This window comes from Tauraco erythrolophus, chromosome 9, assembly GCF_009769465.1.
Source record: "Tauraco erythrolophus isolate bTauEry1 chromosome 9, bTauEry1.pri, whole genome shotgun sequence".
In the NCBI taxonomy this organism is placed as follows: domain Eukaryota; kingdom Metazoa; phylum Chordata; class Aves; order Musophagiformes; family Musophagidae; genus Tauraco; species Tauraco erythrolophus.
In genome coordinates, this window is record NC_141473.1 from 22,682,740 (window position 1) to 22,708,218 (window position 25,479).

The 25,479-nt window shown below is 58.0% G+C and overlaps 1 protein-coding gene across 2 annotated transcripts in view; it reads left to right on the forward strand.

The window, feature by feature from the left end:
• Positions 1 to 330: 330 nt before the first annotated feature.
• The window catches only part of PSD (pleckstrin and Sec7 domain containing), a 34,879-nt gene continuing 9,730 nt past the window's right edge, over positions 331 to 25,479 (forward strand). Inside the window, exons 1-9 of one of the 2 annotated variants that reach the window (XM_086616675.1) lie at positions 331 to 1,107; positions 1,187 to 1,289; positions 1,801 to 2,269; positions 7,882 to 8,325; positions 17,522 to 17,722; positions 18,235 to 18,315; positions 18,879 to 18,991; positions 19,812 to 19,870; positions 20,411 to 20,500. In XM_086616675.1, coding sequence (XP_086472801.1) covers positions 331 to 1,107; positions 1,187 to 1,289; positions 1,801 to 2,269; positions 7,882 to 8,325; positions 17,522 to 17,722; positions 18,235 to 18,315; positions 18,879 to 18,991; positions 19,812 to 19,870; positions 20,411 to 20,500 — 2,337 coding nt within the window. The remainder of the gene's footprint in view (positions 1,108 to 1,186; positions 1,290 to 1,800; positions 2,270 to 7,881; positions 8,326 to 17,521; positions 17,723 to 18,234; positions 18,316 to 18,878; positions 18,992 to 19,811; positions 19,871 to 20,410; positions 20,501 to 25,479) is intronic. The other variant, XM_086616676.1, reaches the window with a different exon arrangement.

Genomic DNA, 25,479 nt, shown 5'->3' on the forward strand with positions numbered 1-25,479 from the left:
AAGCGTCCCTGCGGTGGTGTGATGCCCGCAACGAACCGCGTCTGCTTCCTGCAGCCGGAGGGCATTTGGAGGGGGCTGTCTCACCTGCAGCATCGCTTTCTCCTGCATCGAGGGCAGGGCACCTTTTGCCTGTCCTCCTCGCAGTCCGGGACTCTTTCTTGTGTCCTCCCTCCGCTAACCAGCTCTCCTCGCCCTCCTTTCAGGGCTGCCTGAGGATGCGTCGCCCCTTGACCTGGCCATCATCTCAGGGGTGCCGGGAACCCACCTCGCCATCCCCGTGCTGCCCTGCCGGGCTCCAGACCTGACACCTCCGTGCCCTCCTCCAGTGGGATGGCCCAGACGGGGGGACCCGTCCGCTTCCACCCCGAGGAGGGCTGCGCCGCCTCGCCCCCGCCGTTCGCCCGCGGGGTGGACCGGAGGCCCTGGCTGGCGGGGGGGAGCCCCGAGGCCGGGAGGCACAGCCCCCCGCGCTGCCTCACCCCCAACCTCAACGCCGGCCGCCTCCACCTCCTGCGCAAGGGCCTGGCCGCCGACACCCGCCGCTGCCCCCTCGGCCTCTACAACAGCACCGGCTCCTTGGCCCGCAAGCCGGCAGAGGCGGCTGCCTTCGACAACGGGAGCTGCCCGGGCGCGGGGCGCATGACGGCCCCCTGCACCCCGCGGCGGGGCCGGCCCAGCCCTGTGCTCTCCTCCCCTGGCAGCCGCAGCCCGCTGGTGGCGGCGGCCCCGGAGGGACAGAGCTCTGTCGTCACCTTCCGCTTCATCGAGAAGTCCAGCGTGCGGACCCTCGGCGGCCTCCCGAACCCCCAGCCCCGCTGGGAGAACGGACCCCACAGCCTCAGCCGCAGCCTGGAGCTCGGCGGGGACGCGGGGTCCCCCCAGCCCCAGCCCCTGCCCCAGGAGCGGCTCCTGCGCACGCTGAAGCTGGAGGCCTCCGCGTCCGACCCGCTCCTGGCCGGGGGCAGAACCCCGGGGGCGATGCGTCTCTGCGGGAGGGAGCCCTGCACCCTCGACACCGACTGCCTCTGCCGCTCCCTCGCCAACGGGCTGCCGGAGGATTTCCCTGCCTTCGCCAGGAGCCCCCTGAAGCCGGAGCCCCGACCCCAGGTAGGTGCCAGAGTGCCCTGCACTGGACACAGGCTCTGTCCCAGAGTCTGTCGCCCACTCACTGCTCTCCCTTCTACAGGGCAGCGCCTGGCCGTACCCCCGGCAGAGCTCAGCTCATGCCCAGCGCGTTGCCAGGGCTAAGTGGGAATTCTTCTATGGCTCCTCAGAAGCCCCAAAGGCAGGTAAGAAGTCGGTGCGGGGGATGCCCTTTACTGGACTGACCTCTCCTTTGCAAGTCTGAATCTCTGCCGGGACTCCCTCTGGGGCTGCCTGTCCCTCGGGACCTGTTGGTGCCCACTGCATAGCTGAGATCCCCTCAAGATCGGCCAGTCTGTGTCCTCCTGGGACCAGGTCCTGCACACACCAGCCTCCCCACAGAGTCCCCTGCAGCTGTGCAAAGGGGGTGATGCAGAGCCCTGACCCCTGGCAGCCCCCAGCTGCCGCTGTAGAAGAGCTTTGGGGTTCAGATGGGGGCTCCGGGCTGGCTGAGGGTGCACCAGCACTGACAGCACCCCCTCCTTCCCTTCACTGCCTCTCCCCACCCTTTTTCCTTCTGGTTCCCCTTCTCCGTTCATCAGTGCCCATCACACACAGGACCCTGCTCTCGGTGTGTGTGTGATGCCGCAGGAGCAGCTCCCTGGCGCTCCCTGGCACAGCTCCCCGCAGCTCTGAGTGCTTGGGGCTCCCTTGCAGGCTCCTCTGCCCCCAACTCCGCTCCCCTGGCTGAGCCTCCCCAGAAGTCCGTCTGCCCGCTGCCTGCCAAGCCACCAGCATCAATGCCCGAGCACAGCCTGAGCCACGTAGAGGTGGAGATAGAGATGTCTCCTCCGAGCAGCCAGAAGCCCGGCTCCTGCGAGACTGGGATTATAAGGAGGACAGTGAAGTACTCTGAGACAGACCTGGACACCGTGCCGCTGAGGTGCTATCGTGAAACCAACATCGACGATATTCTGGCCGAGAAGGAGGAGGTGGATTCAGCAATTGAGAGCCAGAAGGACAGCGAGAGCAACCCAAGCTTCGGGGGCACCCCAGGCAGGAGGAACAGCACGCCGGAGGAGCCCCCTGCCCTGGGCACCGGCTTCCCGAAGGACGGGCTACGGGATGGGGACGTGAATGAAGACAATGAAGTGTTTGAGGCGACGAGGAAGGAGAACAGGGAAAGGTGAGGTTCTGTGCATGAGAGGAAAAAACCTCCTCTCACCCTCCTTGTTGTCTCCTGCATGGCAAAATGGGCTCTGCTGAAAGAGTGTCTGAGCCAAAAATCCTAGTAGCTCCATGCGAACTGTGTGTGGGGGTCAGATGGGGTCCTGGGTTGCTGGGCTGGGGCTGGGGCTGGTGCTGGCACTGGGGCTAGGGGAGGCCCTCACTGCTCTATGGAAAGAGTAGGGCAGCACAGGTGATGCAGCCCCAGGCGCTGCACCATGGGCCTCGCTCCCTGGGGTGAGCCCTGAAGCTCAGGTCACCTGACTGAGCCAAGGCTTCCCAGCACAAGTCCCACCAGGTTAATTACGTCCTGCCTTGGTGCTGCTGGGTGTTGAGGTGACAGTGCCAGGGCACCTGAGCCCAGGCCATGTCCTGGAGCTGCTGTTTGCTGGCTGACACTGCTGGGCTGCCCTCCCCTCCCCAGAGGGCTGTGCTTCGGAGGCAGGAGTGGTCCCTTTTCCTTGGCCTCTGTAGGTATTTGCTGTGTTTCAGAAAGAGTAGGGGATGCATTGGGCTGGAAAAAGCCTTTTGTTGTCTTTCATGTCGTTTTTCACTTGTGTGGCAAAACACTGTGCTGGGAGGCTGATGGAGAGGGTGACACCAAGGTTGTCATTCAGTTGCCCACCTGTAGGCAGCTAACGCCATCCGAGCTGCCGCCTGCCCTGTGCTGGGCACTGGCAATTAGGACCTATGGGAGATGGCGCTTTGGCCTGGCGGCAAGAGGCCCGTGGAGCATCCCCTGGAGTGGTAATTTGACCATGAGGAGTGATGGGCATCACCCACCTGCCCCAGGAAGCATCAGGAGGGGACGGAGCTCGAGAGCACTGCGGGACAGCTGCCTGGAGGGGAAAGGCCCTGGCAGGGGGCGGGAGATGCCTATGCAGGCAGCCAAGGGCATCTCCTGACGTGTGTCGGCAAAGAGTCTTGGCTGAGATGATGGGGCTCAGCATCAGCAACTGCTCCGCAGGAGTGGGGAGAGGTCTCGCCTGGGAAGCGCAGAGCCAGGGCGATGCCTGGGATCCCGCTTGGCAGCATGCATTCGTTTAGCTGTGCAAAAAGCAGGCAGGGAGCATTTAAGTGAAAGAATAAGAAAAGGGAGGTTTTGATGTTGACAGTGGGAAAAGACAATGAAAATAAAACCCCCAGTGGTGCCCCTGCGCTGGGAAGAAGCACGAAGGCGCTGGGCTGATAGGGAGGGAAGGTGTGGGTCCCCAGGGGAGCTGGGCTCCTGCCTGTTTGTCCAGCCCTTGCATCTCTAGTGGAGGGGACAGATACATCCCTCCCTGCTGCCCACCCTGTCCTCAAAAACTTTGGGTTCTAGAGAAAAGCTGAAAATAAGCCATTTTTATATTTCTTTCCAAATAAATATTGATGGAATTTTTGAGTAAGGTGTAAAGTTATTATTACTGCAAGCAAGTTCTTCAAGTTACTGAAACAATTATCTTGCATAGTGATATTTTATTTCCGAATATGTACTAGGCCACTGCAAGTCCTGTGAGCTGTAAGCCTAAACCTGCTTTTTGCCCTCTGGGACACCTTACTGTAGTTCTCCAGGCAGCGCTGGGAGGCTTGGGATGTGTCTTTAAATGCATTGCTGCTTCTGGAAACGGTGCTCCGATGTAATTACCGATGTGTAAATAGGGGTGTTGTGTTCATTTTACATGGCTTCTTTGTAGACCAGTGGCTCTTTTTATTTGCAGTCCTTTGAATATTCCTCAGGTAGGTGCAAACCCTGCAGGCGGTGTCTTGAAAATCACGAGCCTCAAACCATGAGCTTGTTTGGTCCCTGCATCACAGCCCTGGGTTTTTGCTTACGCACTGTTTCTGAGCTTTGCAGCTGCAGTCCTCCTCCCTGTTTGCCAGTCACCAGTATTGACTGGTGACTTCAAGCTTTCTGTCCGCTCACAGGAAGGATGATGCTGGGGTGGTTAAGAAGTCTGCCAGGCTCTTCGAAGCCGGCATCATTCTGCTGCTGCAGGAGTTGCTGTAGCCCAGGCCTGGCTGGGTGGCTGGGAAGGACCAGCACTACAAAATTAGTGAAGCAACTTTGAATGCTGATTTTCAGCACTCAGACATGTAAATCCATTTGAAAATGTAGCCTTAAAGGTTTAGCACTCTCTGTGAGGGGGATTTTGGTTGATGCTGTCCTGTTGTCCTTCGTATTCCGGCCAAAGGGCATCTTCTTTGGTGATTTACCCTCCCAAAATAAGAGAGCATGCTAACAGCTGGCTGGACACTGGGCTAAAAACACCCAACGCCAAATCAAATGAGACATAGAAAGCGACAGAAGAAACGGTGTCTTCTTCCAGCAAATCCACTCCCTGAATATATTCAGAGTCAGATCTAGTGACTCTAATGACTAGTCTAAGCCTTTACTGTCTTTATTCCCATTAGTCCCGGAGAGCCGAGACCTATCAGCGAGAGCGGGCTCAATTCCCTTCCTCCCTGAGCATCGGCAGACGTGCTGGCTAAGCTGGAGGCAGGGCCCGACTTGGCCTGAAGCACCAGTGCCTTGGGCTGATAAGAGAGAAGAGGCTTTGCTGGGGGGTGCCCCGCTCCCCCGAGAGCGTGGAGGGCTGGCAGGAGGCACAGACGCCGTCTCTCCCTGCAAGCAGAGCAGCCTCGCCTGGGAAAGGCCTTGGATCTGCTACCTGGGGAGCCTTTCCAGAGCTTTTGTGCTCACTGCTTGGTGAAGAGAAAAATAGCTGCAGGGCAAGCCTTGTTGGGGATTAAAAAATAGTTACGGCCCCGATTTCATCAAACACTTGAGCAGAGGCTTAACCTGCCTCAGTAGCCACAAGCCTCTGATGTGTTGTGCTGAGGCCGAGCCTCTGTCTCAGAGCCCAACGTGGCCACAGAGCCGCAGCTTGGGGTGATGCTCCCGCATCCCGCAGGCTCCCGCTGGCAGGTGTCTGCTGATGAGCTGGGGGAGGCACTTGCAGCTCGTGAGGACTGGGGCAGTGTGACCCCAGTGTGACAGCATGGATGTGGCAGGGGAGTGTGGGCAGCCGGCAGCGGATTGCGGCATCCATTGCAGCTGAGCATGGGTTGGAGTTGGATGCTGAGCCCTAAGAGTGGGCAGCCGCCAAGCAGGGGGAAATGTGCGGAGGAGCCTGGCGGAGTGCGAGGAGCTGCTGGGGCTGGTCTGTACAAGAGCTTTGTTCAGAGAGAAGTAAAGCGAGGGGCTGCTGGGTGGTGCCATACGGCCTCGCCTTCTTTGGGCTGAGCTGGGACCCCTGCACAGCGCCTGCCATGCCCGTGCAGGCAGGAGAAGCGGGGCATGGCTGGGGCAGTCAAGGATCTGGAGGTCAGAGGAGCATTTGGCAGAGAGAGAGAGAGAACCGCTGAGGGCCCGAGGAGACAGATTTTCTTCTCCTCCTTGCTGGGGACCGTGCAGCTCTGCAGCACCAGGTGAGGAGAGCCCCTTCCCCACCAGCAGCCGTCAGATGCAGCTGCTCAAGTCCATTGCCTGGACCCCTGTGGTCCTCATGGGCAGACTTTTGCCTGAAGTGCTGCTGGCTTTGTCACTAACATGCAATGCAGCATGGCTGTCAGCTCCCAGCCTCCACATCCCCTCTGTATCTGCCTGGCCCTCTCCCAAGGGAGGCTCACTGCCTCTCCTGCTCCAGCTCAAGGCTGGAAACCTATTGTGCTTTCCCGCTGCCTGTTGCCTTTGCACAGATGCTCCATTACAGCCTCTGTGTCTTCTCCCCTCCTCTGCTCCTCCCAGTTGCGTTTGTCTGGCTTGGTGACTGTGGGGTGACCCTTCCTGGAGGGCTGGAGCGGGCACGGGGGGAGCTGGGCAGCCAGGCTGGTTGATGAAACCAGCATTTCATCAGCTGGGCTGATGAAATGCCTTGGTCTGAGCAGGAGCAGTGTGTGCGGGCAGCATTGCGCCCGTGCTGCTGCGACTAGATCCTTCTGGAGCTGAACAGCTTTGCACTTGATATTTTGGGGTGGAGATATTGTTTCCAGAGCTCGGATAGTGTGAACAAAACCAGCTGTGTGTTTTCTGTGGCTTGGTGGCAATATATTTGATCACAAGAATGAGCCCAGCTCCCTCTCCTGGGAACAAGGTTCCTTCTGTCCGCTGGCATTGTCCTCCCTGGCACAGCTCATCACCCTCCTTATGGATTCAAAGCACAAAACAAAGTCAGCGGCGTTAGCTCGGTTTAGTAGCGTGCAGCGGGGCAGTAAGGAGAGTGAATGCGTGTTTGCATCTGTAAAGATCATCTGCAGATGTTAAAGAGGTCTCTTCTGCCTGTCCTGCCAGAAAGCCACCCCTGAGGCTTCTACGGGAATGGTAAAAGCCTTGAGCAGTGTTGCACAGCCAGGGAGACGCTGGTGGATGGGCGAGAGCAGCCTCCATCCTGCCTTGCTTACCTGCCTCTGGCTTCGCTGTGCTCCCCTTGAAGCCAGCCGACACCCTGGGCGAGCCAAGCTGCCAGCTCTTGGCCTGCTGAAGTTATCAGGGTGAGGTTTTTGAGAGGTATGTGAAGGCTAATGAATGAAAATCATTTGATGACAGCAATGCATCTTCTGAGGCCTCTGTACAAAGCTGTTTGTTCATAACAAATATTATGACAAGCTGGAGCAGTTCCTCTCCTTTAATCAGAGGAGAGAGTGGCATAACAAGTGCTTTTCTGCTGCTTTAATAAAATGATAGCGGCTTATGAGTAAAGTAGGCTTTTAGGGCTGTGTTTATGCTTGTATGGCTGAAGCATTGATGTTCCCTGGGTTGGAAACGTCCCTGCTGTCATGTGCTCAGATGGGCAGACTGCACTGCGCCTTGTGTACAGGACAAAACACTAAGGGCTTCAGGGTTTGGAAACTCCTTTGTTGGGCTGGACCCAGACCTGAGTTGGAGACAGGCTGGGCCTTCCCACAGGGCTGATCCCTGACAAGATGATGAGCCAGGACTAAGCCTGGCCTCTAGGACATGAGCCGGCTCAGATCCTCGAGCCCAGAGCTGGCCGTGAGGCTCCCTCTGTACTGCCTCGGGAAACCTGGGGCTCAACATCGCCTTGCGCGGGGTCCCAGACGTCTCCTGGGGCCAGCCAGCAGACCTTGCAGGTGGGTGTTGGTCATGCTCTGAGCGTGGTGATCAGTGACCATGGTGCCATGTTCATGGAGGAAGGTGTCATGCTGTCCTGAGCAGCTTCTGGGTGCCAGGAACTCTGAAAGCTCATGGAAAATTCAGCCATTTCCAGATTTGGTTGGAAATGGAGCTGAGCTACATCCTGCTTCTGGTGCTTGAGCCCTTTATTGGATCTAAGCTCAAGTCGAGTGACTGCGAGCAGTAGCCATCTCATAAGCTTCTTAGGAGGATGAGCCACTAAAGGAACAAAAGTCTGTGGCGCATTAAAGGAGAAGCATATGTCTGGAGGGAGGCCAGCCCAGTCCCTCTTCCCATGATGTCTTGGACAGGCGAGGTGTTTCCTTGGAGGTCTACAGATGTTCAGAGATTTCTGCCCTCCCAGTTTTCTTCTGGAGCAACACATGGGCTTTTGTTTTGGAGCTTTGATCCCTTGCTCCTCAGTGACCAGTTCTTCTCACTTTCTTTCCCTCTAGGATCATGGACCGAGACACGCAGGGTATGCTCAAGTCTCCAGTGCCCTTCCTCCTAGGGCACAGCCTCTCCAAGGATGGCATGGACTCTTTCAGCAAGCATTTTGAGAGCATTATGGAGTCCCATCGAGCCAAAGGCACATCTTACACCAGCCTGGACTCCATTGACATCCTCTCCTCCCCAGCCCGCACCCATGGGACCTTTTTCACTTTTGACCTCCCAACCCTCACCCCAGAAATACAGGGACAGATCCGAGACAGCGCCAAGCTGATTGAGGAGAACTTTGCTCCTCTGGCTCACTTGGAGCCGGACTCTGGGACCAGTTCAGCCACAGATGCCCCCTGGACAGAGAGGGAGGAGGAGCGCGGGAGACGAAGGAAGGGTGCTCGGCACAGCCCTTGCCGCTCAGAGGACAGCTTTGGTACTCCCTTGGCCTCCAACACGAGGTGAGTGACCAAAGTTGCTTGCTGTCCAGCTGGGTCATCAAGGCTCAGTGTGGAGTCTAACCCTGTGCGGCATGTTTTGCGACCAGAGCCTAACTTCTGCTGCTGGGGAAGAGGGAAAGGGTCAGGACTGGGTGTGCTGGATTTTCTGTGAAGTGGCCAATCAGGCCAGTCATCACCATGGTGTTGTGGTAGACATGTTGGTGAGAGCACATCTGCTTTTTCATCTTTGCCAGCTTTGTTGGTGCTGCAGGGCTCTGAAGTTTCCTTCAGCCGAGCAAGCAGGGAGTCCCAGGACTTCAATCCTGTGGTGGGTCCTGTTGCAGGACACAGTCTGGCATCCATGATGGCTGTGGGGAGAGGCCAGTCAGAAGTCAAGTACCAGTAGAAATTCAACAGCCTTTCCCTCCTGGAGGCCAGGACTTCCTGATACTGCTGGGTCGCTCACTATCTGAGTAGCAGCCTTCTGTTTCTTGAGGGCAAGAGTCTCATGGTCTTGTACCTATTGTCCTGGCCTCTTGAGCCCCCTCAGCCTCAGGTGGGAGATGGAGGGCAGAGATGAGCACAGCCCACCAGAGGCTCCCTGTACGTTGCTCTGAGCCTGCCTGCACCTGGGCTCAAGATGGCTGCCCCATGCCTGGAGAGATCTCTGGTGGAGCAGGCTTGGGGAGCGCAGCCCCACTGCTTCCAACCTGTCCCTATATGAGACCATGATCAGGCTGAGACACCACCTTCCTGCACTCCTCCGCCTACCAGCAAGGTCTTCGGCTGAGGCAGTTCCGATATGACAGGTTGGCAGGCCACATCTTTTCCCAGGTATGCTCATCTGGAGTGTGGTTGGGTCCGGTCTGGATGTCAGGTCTGGTTCAGTGTTTCAGCTGCAGAGCTGGTGGCTCTTGGAGAACTTGGTGTTTCAGTCATACCAGCGCTGACCTTCCTGTTTGCATTGCCTCCCTGCAAGGTCTCTCTGCCCAGTGACCTTCTGTGCAATGCCAGAGCCTCCTGAATCCCTTATCCACTTTTTTGGGTTTGGTCTTTTCCACACCAAACTATTTTGGGTTTGGTCTTTTCCAGGCCAGACTTATGTCACTTCTGGTCGTGACCTATGTCAGCCTCATAGGCTCAGCTTGGAGTGGCCAGGTTGGGATCTGAGCTCTGTGTCCTTCCTGGTATCTGCAGTCATGAGAGGATAGTGGGGTATTGCATCTGCTCCGTGGTCCCTGGATCACTCCAAGGGCATTTTGGGGCAGAGAGATGCCAAGTCAGGCCTCCCCTTTCTTTGGGACACTGAAGCCAGAGACATGGTGGCACAGAGGCCAGGCAACATTTGTGCAGTAAAAAATGATGATGTCTGAGAGGCACGAGACAGCGAAGGGTGGCAGTATCCAGCCATGATCAGTGCTTTCTACAGGAAGAATTGGCTTCTGGTTCCTCTGCCAAGGCAAGGGGCCGAAACAGAGTGCCCTGGAGAAACCAAGAGGGTGGTATCTGACTTACCATCCACAGGGTGCCATCATACCACAGCGACACCACCGCAGGGGCGCGGGGAGGTGTGAGGGTGCGCAGACACAGTTAGCAGCACGGAAGGCAATAACGTGGCCTAAAGGAGATTTTTCCTCACCAGTTTATAGCCAGTGGAGTGCAGAGCATGACGGCGGTGCTGAGGACGCTGTGACGCTGTGCTCCCCTCCTAGCTCAGGTTTCAGAGCAGTGCTGCGCTGCGGCAGAGGCCACAGAGGGATGTTGTATCCCCCCACCTTGAACTGCCCTGGATTTTTGCTGACCCCACCTTTGCCGAGCCTCTTGTCTTCTCCTCCTCCAGCCCTCACAAGCAGGAGTGCCTCTGCTTTGGTGGGAGGGGAGCGCAGGGGAAACCCAGCTGCAGCCCTCACTGCACTCCCTGGCCTGGGAACCCTGAGGCTTGGCCTTTCCATAGCACCATGAGAGCCAGCCTCGCCTTCTGTTACATGTGTATACAGAGTCCCAAGCAACTACTTTCCCCATTTAGAATCAATTCCCTTCCTTTTCAGTAGGTCCCTGCACAGCTCTGCTCTTAGTCCCCTTCCGGCTCTGTTTCTTGCCCATCTCCTGGGCTGCGGGTGATGTTCAGACCCACCGTGCTGCCCTGCAGCAGGTGAGCAGGTGCCCTGGCTCCTGCAGAGACTTGAAGTGGAGGCTGCAGGAAAGACGGTGAGGAATAAGGTGTGGGGGAGTGAGGTCCTGCTGCAGGCCCCCACAGGCAGCAGCCCAGCTCTCTGCTCCTCAGCATGGAGCGAGCCTGCCCTTGCAGCTTCCACGGGTGACGACGGACAGGGAGGCAGGTGTTGTTGGGATCTGGTGTCTTGTGCAGTGGAGAGGAGTGGAGGCTGGGACTGGCAGCATGAGCTAGACTGGGAAGCAGGGAAGGCATGGGGTATCAGGGGCTGAGACAGCCCATCATCTGCAGGGTCAGCCCTCAGGCAGCAGGGCTTTCTGGCAAGGGAGAGGTGCAAGAAGTTTCCTCTTTCTCCATCTACCGACTTTCTAGACTCTGACTGGAGCTGACCATGAAGCTGAAGCTTCCCAAGTAGTTTGAAGAAGCTTCTGGGATCGTTGCTCTTCTGGTACCTGGCAGGGCTGATCTGATCGAGTGTGGAGTATCCTTGTAATGCTCCCATTAAGGGATCTTTAATGGAAATTGCTGGAGAAAGGAGCTGAGGAACCTCTGCAGCCATCGTAATGCAACATCACCCATGCCAGCAGGGCCAGAGCAGGGGATTTGCCCCTGCCTATGTCACAAGTGGTACAGCCTGACTGCCACCAGCTCAGGTGGATTGGGGACCCTGGGCAGAGGGTCTCTGCAGTGGAGCCTATGCTTTACTCTGGCTGCCAGCCTCTGGGTTGGCAGAACTGACCTCAGGCTGCAGGGCTTTGGCCTGAGGAGTGACTGGTGACGAATGCCAGCAGGTCTAGACCTGTGTGTGTTGCCCTGCAGCTGTGCCCCTTGTGCCCTCGAAACTTTTGACATTTTTTGTTGCAATGGTGGGGTTTGAAGGGCCCTGCAGCCCGTGACTTTCCATTTCTCTCAGTGGCAGGAGCAGCCAAGCCGGTGATGCCCCCTGCATTGCTGGGAGACGCGGTGTGCCCCGCAGCTGGCGGCCTTGGTTCACGCAGCCTCGCAGCTCACACCAAGGCTCTGGTGTCCCTCGGCACACGATAGCCTACCATGCTTTTATCTTGACCTTGCGCACGGGGAGTGTGCCTAAGCGCAGACCCAGCGAGGCCTCCCCAGGCACTGGGATGCCTCCGCCTCCTCTGGTGGCCTTGACTGGAACAAGGAAGGGAGCGGTGGCTGAACAGCAAGGGTCCCAGTGTGGGACCCCCCTCCCCACCCCTCCCCAGCAAGACACCCCACGGTGGCACCCCCAGTGTGTGAGTAGGTTATCGCCCCGTTTTAGCGGGAGGGGAAGGTGTGCAGGTTCCCTCTGTGGCCGGGCAGAGGGCTGCAGTTAAAGCAGCCTGACCCCGGGGGCAGGCGGGGTCCCTCGGGGCAGCGGGGCTGGCCGGGGACCGACGCGATGCTGCTGAGATGGCGGGGCGGGAGCCCGAGCGGCCCTGGGGACCGCAGGGAGGTCACTCCTGCGGAGGCAGCCAGACTTTTGCAACTGCGGATCCAAATCCCTGGGCTTTGCCACGCTGCCGGGTGCATGCGGCCTCCCGCAGCGCCGCCGCCGCCTGCCGCAGTGCCCCGCACGGGCAGCCCCGGGGCTGCCGGCCCCGCAGGGGGGATGATATGGAGGGATGTAAATGGGCGAACTGCGTCCCCCCGGGGTGCGAGCCCCCTGAAATCCAGCCGCTCAGCTTCTCCTGCCTGTCCCGCTCCTCCGGAGCCAGCGCTGACCGCAGGAACAGCCGTGCCGGTCCCTGCGCAGGGACCCCGCCTCCGGCGATGCCCCCGATCCAGGTCCCGGCAGGACGGAAAGAAGGGCAGGCAGGAGAGGCAGCAGCAAAGCTGGGGGGTGCTGCAAACCGCCTGGTGACGAGGGCCGGATACCCCGGTGAGGGGCAGCGCGCCCGGAGCCTCGCTAGAGGGAGAGCTCGGCCCGGGAGCCGCGGCTGCGTGGGAGGAGCGGGGAGCCCGCGGGGCTGGCGGCCGCCCCGGGCGGAGGATGCGGCGGGAGTCAGACCTTCTTCCCTGCCAGAGCGCGCCTGCTGGCGGGTGCTGGAGCGCCGGGGCCCTGCCAATAAGCTCCGCTGTGTTTCTTTATAAGGTCCCTTTTGTTACTGCAGCAGTCAGTGAGCCGGTGCCTCCCCTCCCTCCCGAGGCCAGCGCAGGTCTGTCATCTGGCCCGAGCTCCCAGTTGGCTCTGGGCGAACTGGCGAGATGACGCCCCGAGGGCTGTGGCCAGTTTGGGGCCCCGTGGGGTGGATTTGGGGTGTGATGCGGGAGGGCGTGGGGAGAAGGCTGAGCAGAGGAAGGAGGGCAACAAGGAGAGGACTGAGATAGGGGAAGGGAGGGATGGTGTGGGGTGGGAGTGCAGGAGAGGGTCAAGGCTGGGATGCAGGATGAAGAGGTCTCCCCACAACATTGGCACGGCAAGAAACGGGGCAAAAGCCTGGGGGAGATTTTCCCCCAAGCATTTCCATGTCGAGCCATGAAGGGCAGCAGGAGCTGGGGCACAGGATGGGGTGGCAATGCTGGGGGGCTGGGGCAGGCACTCCATGGCATGGAGGGTCTCAAGGCTAGCGGAGCTGCCCACAGAGGGACAGGCAGCGGGGCATCCCCATGGGATGCAGTCTCTCCTATCAGATGTTGATTCTAGCCCCTGAGTCTGACCCAGAGCCCCGAGACTGGGCTTTGCCCAAGGGTCCAAGAGACTCAGGTTTCCCTGTGCTGACCCCATGGCATCTATGTCTCTGAAAAAGACAACCCTCCACCCAGCAGGTGAGTAACCAGATTTTAAGGCTCTCAGCTGGCTCCAGAAATGGTTTGGTGGGATTGCAGAGTCAGCCCCTGTCCTCTGCAGGAGCGATTGTGCCCCCCACAAGAGGGGCTGGTGAGATGCGGTGATGGAGGACAGGCAGGCATCTCTGGAGAGGGCTGGTGCTACAGGGGAGGCTCTGGAAGTCTGCAGAGAAACAGGACTGAGGAGGGCCACAGCTGCCCAAATTTTGGCTGTAGCTGGATCTGGAAGCAGTAATGCTGGCGGGTGCTGCTGTGGCTGGGTGATTTGAGGGCCAGGTTGGACTCTAGAGCTGCCAGAAAGCAGAACCAGCCCCGCCTGTGGTTGGAGGCTGGCCTGGCTGACCTTCAAGTGTCCTCCCAGCCCTAGCTTCTATTCTGCCAGGAATGAACCAGCCCAGATCTTGGCTGTCATAAATCAAAGTCATTCCACTGAGACCGATGGAGGGAGCTGCGTTTATTTAGCTCATCCAAAGATCCGGTCTGGTACATTCTTAGCAGCAATATTAGGCAGGCTGGGCTCACTTGGCAGAGGCATCGGGCATCTAGCCATGCGTGCGGGGCATCGGGAATTGAGGGCAGAGTGCTGCTCTGCCCCATGCACTTGTCCCTCATGGACTCAGACCAGGCTCCCTGCCCTGTCCCTTCATGGTGCAGGATGCAAACCAGCCTCCTGTGGGGAACAAGTGGCACTTGGATTGTGGTTGGAGGTTTTGAGTTTCCTACAGCAGGTGAAAATGTGTCAGGCAGGACCTGGGCAACCCAGGATCTCAGCTGAGCTCACCCAGCTGAAATCAAGGGCCACCCAGCCCAGCCTGTCCCCAGGGATGTCTCTCCTTCTCTGCTCCTGGGCAGAGAAGGGCACTGGTGCAGGAAGGGTCCTGCCATGCAGATACAGTGTGGGAAGGGTCCCACCATGCAAATACATCTCTGCTGACAGCCAGGAGCTTGAAGCCAGCCTTCCAGGGCAGGCTTTGCTGAGCTAGTGCCTTATTGTTGCCCCACATCCAGGAGAGAATATTTGCTCCTGGTTGCTGACAGCCATGGAAAGAACATGGTGCTGACTGAGCTCGGTTTGTGATGGCAAAGTGGAGAGGACATTGGGCCTTCTGCAGTGACATGCTGCATTGCAGCCAGGGAAAGTGCTGTGATCTCTCCTGCTGGGCTCCAGGCAGTCGACCAGAGGAGGAATATTGGGGCAAGATGAGGATCCAACTCCAGGAAAGGAGCGTTTGTCCCTGAGAAGGAACATTTGGGCCCTGGAGAAGCGTCTGGTCCCGGAGCCAGAGAAGGAGCATCTGTGGTGCCGTGGTCCCACAGCTGCTCCCTGAGCCTGGTAACACAACTCCATCCTTGCACTGAAGTAAGATGGGAGGTGGTAAGGGAAGAGCTTCTGTCCCAGAGCAAGCCATGAGCTGAATCATATGCCTTCCTCACAAAGACCCTTAGAAGTGCCTCGCTGCTGCTGACACAGGTGCTGGGAACTCTGGCTCTGCAGCAAACACCTCCAAGGTGACGGGGAGTCCACACTTCTGGTGACATCAGGGATGGCAGTGGTTGTCCTAGGTGGCCGGCACGGAGAGGGATGAGCTAGCACTGGGTCTGCTTGGGAATGACTCATTTCAGGCACGCTGAGGATGCTCACACAATACCAAATTTGATCTTTATTCCTTAAGTGCGGGCCAGTTCTCCAATTGAAAATGTATCTAACGTAAAAAATATTATCTCAGTGTTTCTTCAAGCCAAACTGAAATGTCACTTTAGAAAGTACACTAAAAAAAAACACCCTGAGACATTAGCTCATTGGCAAGAAAATTAACATCACCTCAGTTGCCTCAGACATGGACACATCTCTTTGCTCTGTTCTCCATTTGCTTGAGAATTGGGCTCTTGGTTTTCTCTCTTTAAACTGTACATTCTCCAAGCCAGCTGAGGCTTTGAGTGGTGACAGACAGGTGCCGTGAATGGGATGCTCCCAGCCTGTTGAGGCTAATGGTCCTTATTTAAAAGTGTAAGAGTGGCTTGAGCGTTGGAAGAAAACCCATTTCGTAGCATGGCTGGGGTCACTTGCACAGGGTAGTGCAAGGTTATTCTTTGCAGATGTAAAGCCCAAAGTCAGTACAGGGACTTGGTGAGGAAAGGGAGAGCAGATCCCGCTGGTAGAGCTGCTTTAAGACCCAGGCTGTGATCCCTGCATGCCTAGTGCAAGAAGCAAGGCAAGAATTGGAGCCGCGGGTTGGAAACCTTCAGGGAGATACAGATGTTGAAGGGCAGAGGGGTTTTGGAGATAGCCCCATGCCTGGATGCTCAACACTAGGTAGGAAAGCTGAGGAGCACAGCTTGGGAAGAGAGGTCACAGGGGGAGACTCAGACCTCTGCGTTTTCCCCCAGAGGCACCAGGAACTGGCTGTGTGAGGGAGGACAACCTCTCAGTGAGGACAGGCAAGGTCCGGAAGGGTATCAGGATTTTTTAGTGATGATGGTTGAGAATGCTACTGAGCAGCTGCTCTGGAGGTGCAGTTGGATCATGGGGAGTGGTAGAGGGGTGGCCTTGGGTTTTGTAGCTCAACCTGTGGCTGGAGAAGCAGCCTTGGAGTTTCTGGGCTGGGGAGAGGACAGTGCCTGCACTCCTGTGACAGCAGGCTCTGAGCTTTAGAGGCAAATACAGTCACCACAACCCATGGCTGGCATGGATTCATCTCCCATGCTGCTGGGAAGCAAAGAGCCTGTGAGCCCTGGCCTTGGCTGAGGGCACAGTGGCTGCAGCTGCACAAGGAGCCGAAGTGGGGCCAAGGCGTGTGCCCAGTGCTGGTCCAGCAGCACCCAGCCTGTTCTGCTGTTGGGTGCTCCCCAGGGTGAGCACCTCCTTTGGCCCTGCCAGCCAGCACTCCTGGGCACAGCCAGGCACAGTTGGAGGGCACTGGGCACCAGAGCCCATGCCAGTGGCACCTTTGAACTCAGACATCCTATTCTGGGAGGAGGAGAGGTTTGCTGTTGCCATCAGGGTAGCATGCAGTGATGGACAGGCTCCCTGGGGAGAGCTGGGACCAAACAGGCACAGGTCTGCCCTGGGCCACCCTTCCAGGTCTTACCACAGTCACCACTTATCACTGCCAAGCTCAGTGGTTGGAGCGTAGTACATCTCCCTGAGGACTTGTGTAGCATCAGAGCCGCTTTCACTGGGGAAGTGTCTGGCCCATGGATTTGAGCACAGAGCAGCTTCCCTTGCTGCACACCGTCTGGAGATGCCGGGATGCTGGGAGGAAGGCACCTGAGAGCGCCTCGAGGCACGGGGCAGCCTGTCAGTGCTGTGCACAACTCCCCTGGGACAGGCAGCACTGAGCAGCAAGGAGGCTCGTCCTTCCTGGAAGAAGCGGAGCCTCAAGGAGATTGGCCTGGGTAATTGGCTCAGGAGAGCAGGCCTCTTAAAAGTCAATTAGAGACTTTTAAAAATAAATCAGACTGGAACATTGTGAGGGCTGCCAGAAAATTTGGGTGAAGTCAGAGTTGCTTAATGTTCGTTGTTGATTAGATTCAACCAGCTTTTTGGTTGGGATAACTTCTGTGCCGCTGAGTCAGACTGCTTTGGGGGCTAAGCCAAGAGCGTCTCCTGATGTGGCCATTTAAGGCATGGTGGGCTGAGAGCTGGTGGCCAGCCTGAAGAAGACAGTACACGCTGCTGGGGGGGGTTTCCTTCGTCTTCACCCTCTCTGCCTCGGCTTTCTCTTCTGAGAAGTGCTTTGGAGTCAGTGGGTAGGAAAAGGCAAGTGAAGGAATTATAATAGTCTTGTCTTGGGTAGAAACTGCATTTGAGAGCAGCAGGAGGAGTTAGTCCAGGTTAAAAAATGCATGTGGATCTGTAGAACAGCATGTGATGTGCACATGTTTCTGCTCCAAGTCTTTGCTATGGCTTAGCTTGGCAGAGCCTGAGCCCACACGTGCAGTTTCACACACTCTGGGTGGGGGACTTTGTCCTGTCTCTCCACATCCAGTCTGGACGTGGGTTTGGGTGCCTTGATCCTGTCATCAGTCTCTGGAGCTGTCCTGTCACCCCACCTCTCTTCCAGCCGCATCCCCAAACCTTCCCTTAGCTCTCAGGCCCGACCTCAGAGTGTCTCTAACCAGTGTTGTTCATCCTGGGTCCTAGCAGTGAGTAGCTGGTCTCCAAAGCTGGGTGAGGAATGTGCTCTTCCCAAGAAGCTGAATGAGAAGATGACCTGTAGGCAGGCTAACATGGAGTGTCCCTTTCCATTGCAGTGACCACCCTCTGACCCAGCTGGTTTTGGACTCGGACTCAGAGATGGACAGCGCGGAGCAGCTGGCCCTGGGCAGCACGGACACCCTCTCCAATGGGCACAAGGCTGACCTGGAAGCTGCCAAACGCCTGGCCAAGAGGCTCTACAACCTGGATGGCTTTAAAAAAGCAGATGTGGCCCGTCACTTGGGGAAGAAGTACGTGTGGGTATTCACAAGGAATGGCCCGTTCTGCAAGGGGCCCACCTGCGCTTGTGGTGCACCCACAGCTGCTGCCCTTGCAGGGCACCAGGCTGGCAGAGAATAGCTGGCAGGATCCCAAAGCCCATTCCCCATGACTAGGGATGTACAGATGTACAAGGTGTTCCCTCTAAAGGTCTTAACACCTAAGAGACATCTAGGTTTTGGTACCTCCCTACCATGACTGCATCTTGGATGCTTCAGTAAGGTGTCAGGGCCAGGGGACAGCTAGCTGACCTCTTGTGGGCCCTTCCAGCTCTAGCTTCTCCAGTTTCTCTTACATGCCCAGTATTCCCGTTGGATCTGTGGGTGACTCTTTTAAGTTTCATGGGAGTAGGGGGTATCTCTGTCCCCAGCATGCCTCCCACAGCCCTGGAGAGCTGCCAACCTCCTGGAATCCACCCCACCCCTATGTGCCTTCAGCTGTCCCCATGGTCTGGTCGATCTCACTCTCGCTCCCCCCTTTTCTGTTTCAGCAATGAGTTCAGCAGGATGGTGGCAGGGGAGTATCTGAAGTTCTTCGTGTTCACGGGGATGAGCCTGGACCAGGCTCTCAGGTCAGAGCTGAGTGTGTGTACGTGTGTGCATGTGTGGTGGCCACCCAAACGGGGTCCTAGCAGACCATGCCCTCTGCAGCTCTGCACCCACGCAGAGGTCTGCAGGAGCAAGCAGACCCCATGACTCTCCCACTTGGAGATCCTATTACCTCTTATGTGGCAGAGGTTGTGCCCCGGATTGGTCTCTCAGCCACACAACAGTGTAAGAGCGTCCCTGGTCTTAACTCACCAGTCAGTGCAGTTGGGTGTCATTCAGGTTCACCTAGGACTGGCTTTCCGGGCCTTAAGCCCAGACTTTTTTGGTGTCACCCCCACCTCCTTCCCCAGTATATAGTACCCAGGGCCGGCTGTAGGTCCCTGTGATGTGCCAGCAGGGTATGGTGCCGTGGGCTTGGCGGGGAGTCCTGTAGTGGCTTGGGAGGGACATGCGGTGGCAGGGCTTCATCCGGCACACAGAGTGGTCTTCAGACCAGAAACCACAGCTCCACTCCTGCACAAGGTAGGTTGGAGAAGCTGCTGGTGGGCTTCAAGTGTGATCAATGCTGCTGCTGCTGCTTCTTCAGGTCCTTTCTAAAGGAGCTGGCCTTGATGGGAGAGACACAAGAGCGAGAGCGAGTGCTGGCTCATTTTTCCCAACGCTATTATGAGTGTAATCCCAATGCCATCTCTTCAGAAGGTAGGAAACTCTGTGTGTGCGTATGTGTGTGTTTCAAGCGAGCCCATGCGCTTGTCAGCTCAGTGAAGGTGCTCAGGCTGAAACCAGAGAGCAGGCTGAGAGCCTGTACTGATGCCTTAGGAGACGGCCCTGGTTATGGAGAAGTCATTTCCCTCAAATGACAGATGCTTTAGATTTTTTTTTAAAAAAAAACCTGCTCCAGTTGAATAATGGATAATTAAGCCTCAACTCATTCTTAATTCTAACCTTAAGCAGATTAGCACAAGAGGTGAGAGAAGGCCCTCCTCACCAAATAGACCCCAGCTCTCAGACCCTTGGCTCAGGGAATAGCCAGGTGAGAAAACTTGAGTGCCCGGCACTCGGAGGGGCACAGACACCCACTTTGTACCGTTTCACGTCTTTGTGCCTCTCCTGCACGTGTTCACGTGCTGGGTCTGCTCTGGGCTGGCTCTGGGGCAAGTGAGGTTTGGGCTGCGTGGCTGGCAGAGGGCTGTGCCGGTCCCACCTTGCCGTGCAAGGAGCTCTGCAGGATTAGCTGCAGCGTCACTGCCTGGCTGGAGGGGCTGCAGGCTTGGAAGGGAGTTTGTACGCTCAGGCTTGGGACCAGCTTTAATTCAGTGGCCTCCTACCTACTTGCCCACGTGCTGCCAGCACCGCACTGACTGCTATGTGCCCTGCGTAACCAGGGTGGGAGGAGCGGGCTTGGGGCTGTCCTGGGGGCTCAGAGCCCCCCTGCCCTGCCTGGGATGCCAAGGGGTTGGAGCACCAGCTGCGAGGCTGAGCCGGGGGCTCTAATTCCTGTCCTGTGCTTGTGCTGCAGATGGAGCCCACACCCTCACCTGCGCCCTGATGCTGCTAAACACAGATCTGCATGGACATGTAAGTTCCCACTGCAGGTTGGCCCTGTCTGTCCCTGCGCTGTCTGACCCCACCACCTTGAACTGTAGGTGCTGGGGGAAGAGTGAGGACTTGTAAGGACAGTGCCACGTGAGCAGGAGGCACAAGACCCTGGGCCTCCTCTAACGTGTCCGGGGAGGAAAGAAAAAATGCTGAGTGAGAGAGGGAGCTGGGGAAAGAGAGAGTGGGGCTTTGGAGGAGATGTGCTGAGCTGGATGTGGGATGAGGACAGAAGAAGAAAGTAGACAGGGAGAGATAGTCAGAGCGAGCCTTCAAAACTAGCTGATGTTGGGAGCAGGTAACACCTAACTTAGAAAAAGGAGGCTATTTAAGACTCCCAAAGTCTAGGCAAAGCTGGCAGCTTCCCTACACCTTCAGGCAGCCTCCCTGAGACCTGACTGGTCCCTCATCCCACTGCAGAGATGGGAGGTCTGTTCCTGGGCTGTGGGACCTGCTCCAGCCAGCACTGGTCCCCTAGCCCAAAGGTGACCCCTTGTGTTTCTCTCCCCCTGGCTCCCCTAGAATATCGGGAAGAGGATGTCCTGCTCTGACTTCATTGGCAACTTGGAGGGGCTCAACGGAGGCACTGACTTCCCCAAGGAGCTGCTCAAGGTAAATTTGGTTGCTCTCACATGTCAGCCAAGCAGCAGCAGCAAAAGCCAGAGCTTTGGGTGGGATTACATGGGTGGCTATGCGGGATGCAATGAATGTGTACATCCTCATGCAGGAATGGTGGTGGTCCCTTGACTCACAGCTCTCCTCCTGCCTTGCTGAGGAGAATATGGGCTGCCCCATTCCCCCAGGAAGACACCGGAGCTCCGGCTGGGGTCCTGATGCCCTTGCTGCTCTTGCTGTGTCTCCATCGCAGGCAAGGGGGCAAATGTCAGGGCAGCTTACTAGGGTTGGTTTGCCCAGGTGCAGCCGGAGGCTTCATGGCGTTGACCGTTTGGTACTGAGCACTTTCTGGCTTCCTGGAACACTGCAGCCCAAAGCCATGGCCAGGCCCCAGGACTGGAGCTGTCTCTGGTGGCAGAGGGAACGTTTCTGGTGATGTGGGCAAGGCATGGCAATGGGAAACGTGGACTGATGGCTAAAGTCCTGGAAATGGGAATTCACTACACTGGTGTGACTAGGGGGATGCCAGTCTTCTCCCTGCCTGACCCAGTTCCCAATGGGGCTTGGCTAGAGTGGGCAGTGTTCAGCGAGCACCTCTGGCCTTGGACCGCTGTGCTTCTCTGGCATCGCCTGTTCTCAAGAGGGTTTTCTGAGCTGCTGCCTGCCCGTCTTGGGCCCTGGGAATACGATTAACTCCCATGGGACCTGCCAGGCAGAAACCATTGCTGTTGGTAAAGTGCTACAGTTGGCAAATACTCGTGATGTGGAACATGAGTTTCCACAGGGTGTTGGAGCCATGATGGGGAAAGATGGTGGGTGAAAAAAGGCAATGGAGGGTGGAAAGCTGAGCTCCCTTTTCAGCCTCTGTGGGTCTATTCCTGGCTGCGTCGCTCACCCCATCATTAAGGGGTTACCAGCAGCTCTCAATAGGGCTGTCCTCCCTCTCAGCCCACGCTTCACCAGTAAAAGGAGTTACTCAGGGAAAAATTCTCCTCTAATTTTAAACCCAGCTCTAGAGAAGGCTTTAAGCACCCAAAATGGAATAGAAACATCCAAAATGAGGACCCCAAACCCCTGCTCTCCAGTGCGGCTGTGCATCTGAGCTCCGCAGGCTCCTTGGTGTGCCCCCTTGGCAGCCCCCGGCACCCCGCGCTTGGGTACCTGCACTTCAGGCACTGCCCCTTCCCTGTTAAAATTCACCCCCAAAAGTACTGGCAGTTTAAACAAGCAAGATCAAGTTATCCCATCTGATCCCAGCTAGTGGAAAACAGGGCAGTGAGCAAGTGCCACGAAGCTACAGGCTTTCTCTCATGGATGGGGGCCAAGATCTTTGCCGGTGTAAGGCAGTGGGGGGAGGCTGCAGCGCTGCAGGAGAGCCCCGTACAGCTCTGCCTGCAGCCCAGCAGCCCAACAGCAGGGAGGCTGCTCTGCTAAAAATGGCCTGTTCTCTCTGCAGCTGCGGTGCTTCCCACCGCCACTTTTCAGCCGCCTCTGTATGGGAGCCGTGCTGGAGAGGGGGAGCAAAAGGCAGCGCGAGGAACCGTGCTTCACCTGAAGCACTGCTCTGCTTTGGGGATCCCCTGCCTGTGCAAGAGGAGCAGAGTCCCAGGGTGGGTGAGGTGGGGAAAGTGCTGTTGGCCTGTGCTGGGAGGGGGCCGGGAAGGAAAGGTACCTGAAGGGGCTGTGTCTCTCCTGGACAGCCTTTGCCAGGGTCAGCCAGAAAAGACACCCTCTCCCTTCTGCCCACTGCTCTCAGCTGCTTGGTGCTTGGGTCCCTATGCAGGCTCAGGGGGCAGAGAAGTGGGGAAAGGCTCTCCTGCTGCCCCCCCTGCGGCAGACTGCGCTAGTCCTGTTACCCCGGGTAGGATGCTGCCTCCTCGGCAGATGTGGCTGGCGGGCCATGCCTGGGGACTGGGGCTCCTGTGCAAGTGTGCCGCACAGCTGGCTGGCTAATTTTAGTGCTCCAGGAGCACACGCGTTTCCTAAGGGGAGCAAGGGAGGGGAAGGGCTGGCAGGCTTCAAAGGAGCTTTCCAAAGCTCAGGGCTGGATCTTGGGCAGCACAATGGTGCGGAAGAAGCATCCTGGAGGCTCTTCCCAAGCCTGCCTGGGGAGATAGCGCAGGCTGCTGCTCCACAGGCTGGAGGGTTTGAGGTGGCCCTCACCCACAGCACTTGCTGCCAGGGAATGGAGACACCAGGGCAGGACCTAGGGAGCTGCAGGGGACACAAGGCCACTGTTCCCCGTGACTCTTGGGACAGCATCAGGAATACACCTGCTAGGAGCCTGAGTGCTCCTCTCGTCTCTGGCTGTGAGGAGTCCCAAGACAAATGCAGCACGATGCCTGAGAGCGGGTGGCAGCTTGAGTCAGACAAGAACTTTATCTGCTACTAGATAATACATGTAAACAATCCCAGTTTTATGCAGAAGAAATTAAAACACTTGAAAGCTTGTGCTTTCACAGGCTGAGCACCACATCCCCCTCACTGGCAGTGCCTCGCTTTGCCCTGCACGGCACTGCTGCTGGAGTTAAGGTAGCAATGCCTTACTAGCACTCAGTGGCTGCTGCTGGAAACCCTTTCCTCTGGCTCTGAAAGCTCCCCTGGAGAATCATGCTCTGCAGGCAAGACTGCCCAGCTCTCCAGCATGGGTGTCCTCCCCACCTGGAGTAGGGAGTTGCACAAGGGACATGAGAACCCATATAATGCCATGCTAAATGACGCCCCCAGACTTGGACCTGAACTCCTGTGGCCAAATTAAAGCAGCTGCTCATGCAGCAAGAAAGGAGGCGAAGTGGGACATCCTGGAGCTGGTGGTGTTTTGGTTAGCTCTTGAGATGTTGCTCTTTCCTTGTCAGTGTGATTTTAGCCCTAGCCCCCTGGGATTTTACGCACTTTTGCTGGTTGTCTGTTATGTTTCAGATGTGGATTTGACCTTTACATGATTGACCACTTTGCAGAGCCTTAGCTCTTCCCTGTCTTCCTTAGACTTTTAGCTTAACCTTGTGCTTTGCTGGCTGGTACCAACACAGCAGGGCCAAATCAGGCCCCGTTTCTCCCCATTGCTGCCGAGTGATTGCGGGAGCCAGCCGAATTTGTGCTGCCTTCCAGTCTGGGAGCCGGAGCACTTCAAAGATGTTAATGACTAAAGCCTGACAATGCAGTCGGGTCCCCGGGGGAGGAAGGTAGGATGGGCCCACACCTTCCAGCTTGGAGGCACAACAGCAGGGCTCAGGCGCTCAGAGTGCTGGGTAAGTGATTAGCAATGTGGGAAGAAAGTCCCGGCTCCCACCTCTGAGCTATAATCACAGGAACGCTTGCTCAGTCTAATCTCCTGGGTTATTTTTTGCCTCTTTTCCCTGGGAGCCATACACTGCCCTGTCCATCTCCTATGGTTCCCCTGGCCTCAGGGACAGCCCAGCACCTCTAATGCACCGGGCACCAATGCCTCCTCCCTCACAAGTTTTGCCCAGCGATCACGATACCAAGCAGTTAGGACAGAGTGGAAAATTTCCTTCTCCACTGGCCGCATCTCCTGCTCAGTCAAGCCTAACTAAATTTCGCATCGATCCTCATGCCTTCTGCAAGGATGCCCAGCCCTTTGCTTCTTCATGGAAACTGCTGCCTGGAGCATCTACATCCTGCCCTTAACCAGCTGGGCAGCTCTAGCTGCTGATTTTTCTGGCCTGACCTCGAAGGAACGGGCAGGATGGTTAAGGGTGGGATGCGCACTGAAGATGGAAGGTCTGAGATCTCTTACCAGCTCAGCCCTTTGGAGGTCCCTGGGGTGGGCTGGGCTGCAGCAGCAGCTCTGAAGCCTGCCCAGCTGGCACAAAGTGGAGGTGTCGCCTGCCTGATGGAGCCCAGGAGGCCCCTGAGATGTCATCTCACTACCACTACTTTACGAGCCCGGGAGAGTCCGGGCACCTGCTCCCGCTCTCCTTGCTGGGGCGGAAAGTGGGCAGGGACGGGAAGCTGGTGCTCCGGGGGCAGCTCCGGCAAGTGGTGCGGCATCAGCGCCAGGGATGGCGTCCCACGACGCGGGATGGTGGCCACTGCCTCCGCGGGCCGGGCCGGGCCCCGCTCGCGTCGGCTCGGCCCCGCTCGGCTCGGCCGGGCGCCGCGGGTCGCCATTGGCTGCGGCGGGCGGGGCGGGGCGGGACCCCGCCTCTGTCGGGCGGCCGCCGCCGAGCCCTGCCCGGCCCGGCCGGGCTTCAACAGGCGGCGGCGGCGGCGGCGGCGGCGGCGGAGCGGGCCGCGGCAGGCAGGGCCGGGCAGGGCCGCCGGGCACCCCGCCGCCCCCCCTCCGCTCCCTCCCGTCGCCGCGGGCAGGATGATCGGCGTCAACAGCATCAACAGCAGCGCCGGGCGCATGCGGTCCCGCTCCATGTGCTCGGTGCGCTACGGGCGCAACTACCGCGGCGTGGAGACCTTCTGCTACGGCTGGCCCCAGCGCTCCCGCACCCTCAAGCCGGTGCTCTACACCGACCTGGTGGTCAGCCGCCTCCAGAGCCGCCGCAAGAAGAAGCCGGTAAGCGGCGGGCCGGGGGAGCAGGGGGGCGCCGCGGGGGGATGCGCAGCGCCCTGCGCCCCGGCAGGGACGCGGGCGAACGGACGGACGGATAGACAGCCGCCCGGACAGCCGCCCGGTCCGCCCGCTGCGAGAGCCTCTGCCTCGGCATGGATGTAGCGAGCAGCCAGCCCCATCTCCCTCCCCTGCCTGCTTTCTGTGAAGCTGGGTCCCCATCAGCCCCCCCTCCGCCCGAGGCTCCGCGTCTCCAGCCCAGCCATCCTATCCCCCTGCGCACGGGGGTGGCGGGAGCACGGCAAGACCTGGGTGACATTGCGCCGCTTACGATGGCTTGACAGCGACGCTTGCTCGAAAACATCGCTGCGAGAAGAATCCAGGACGGAGCGGTACCGCTGGGACCAGCCCTCCAGCTTAGCATAAGTGACAAGCTCTGCGGGCTCCCCGCCAA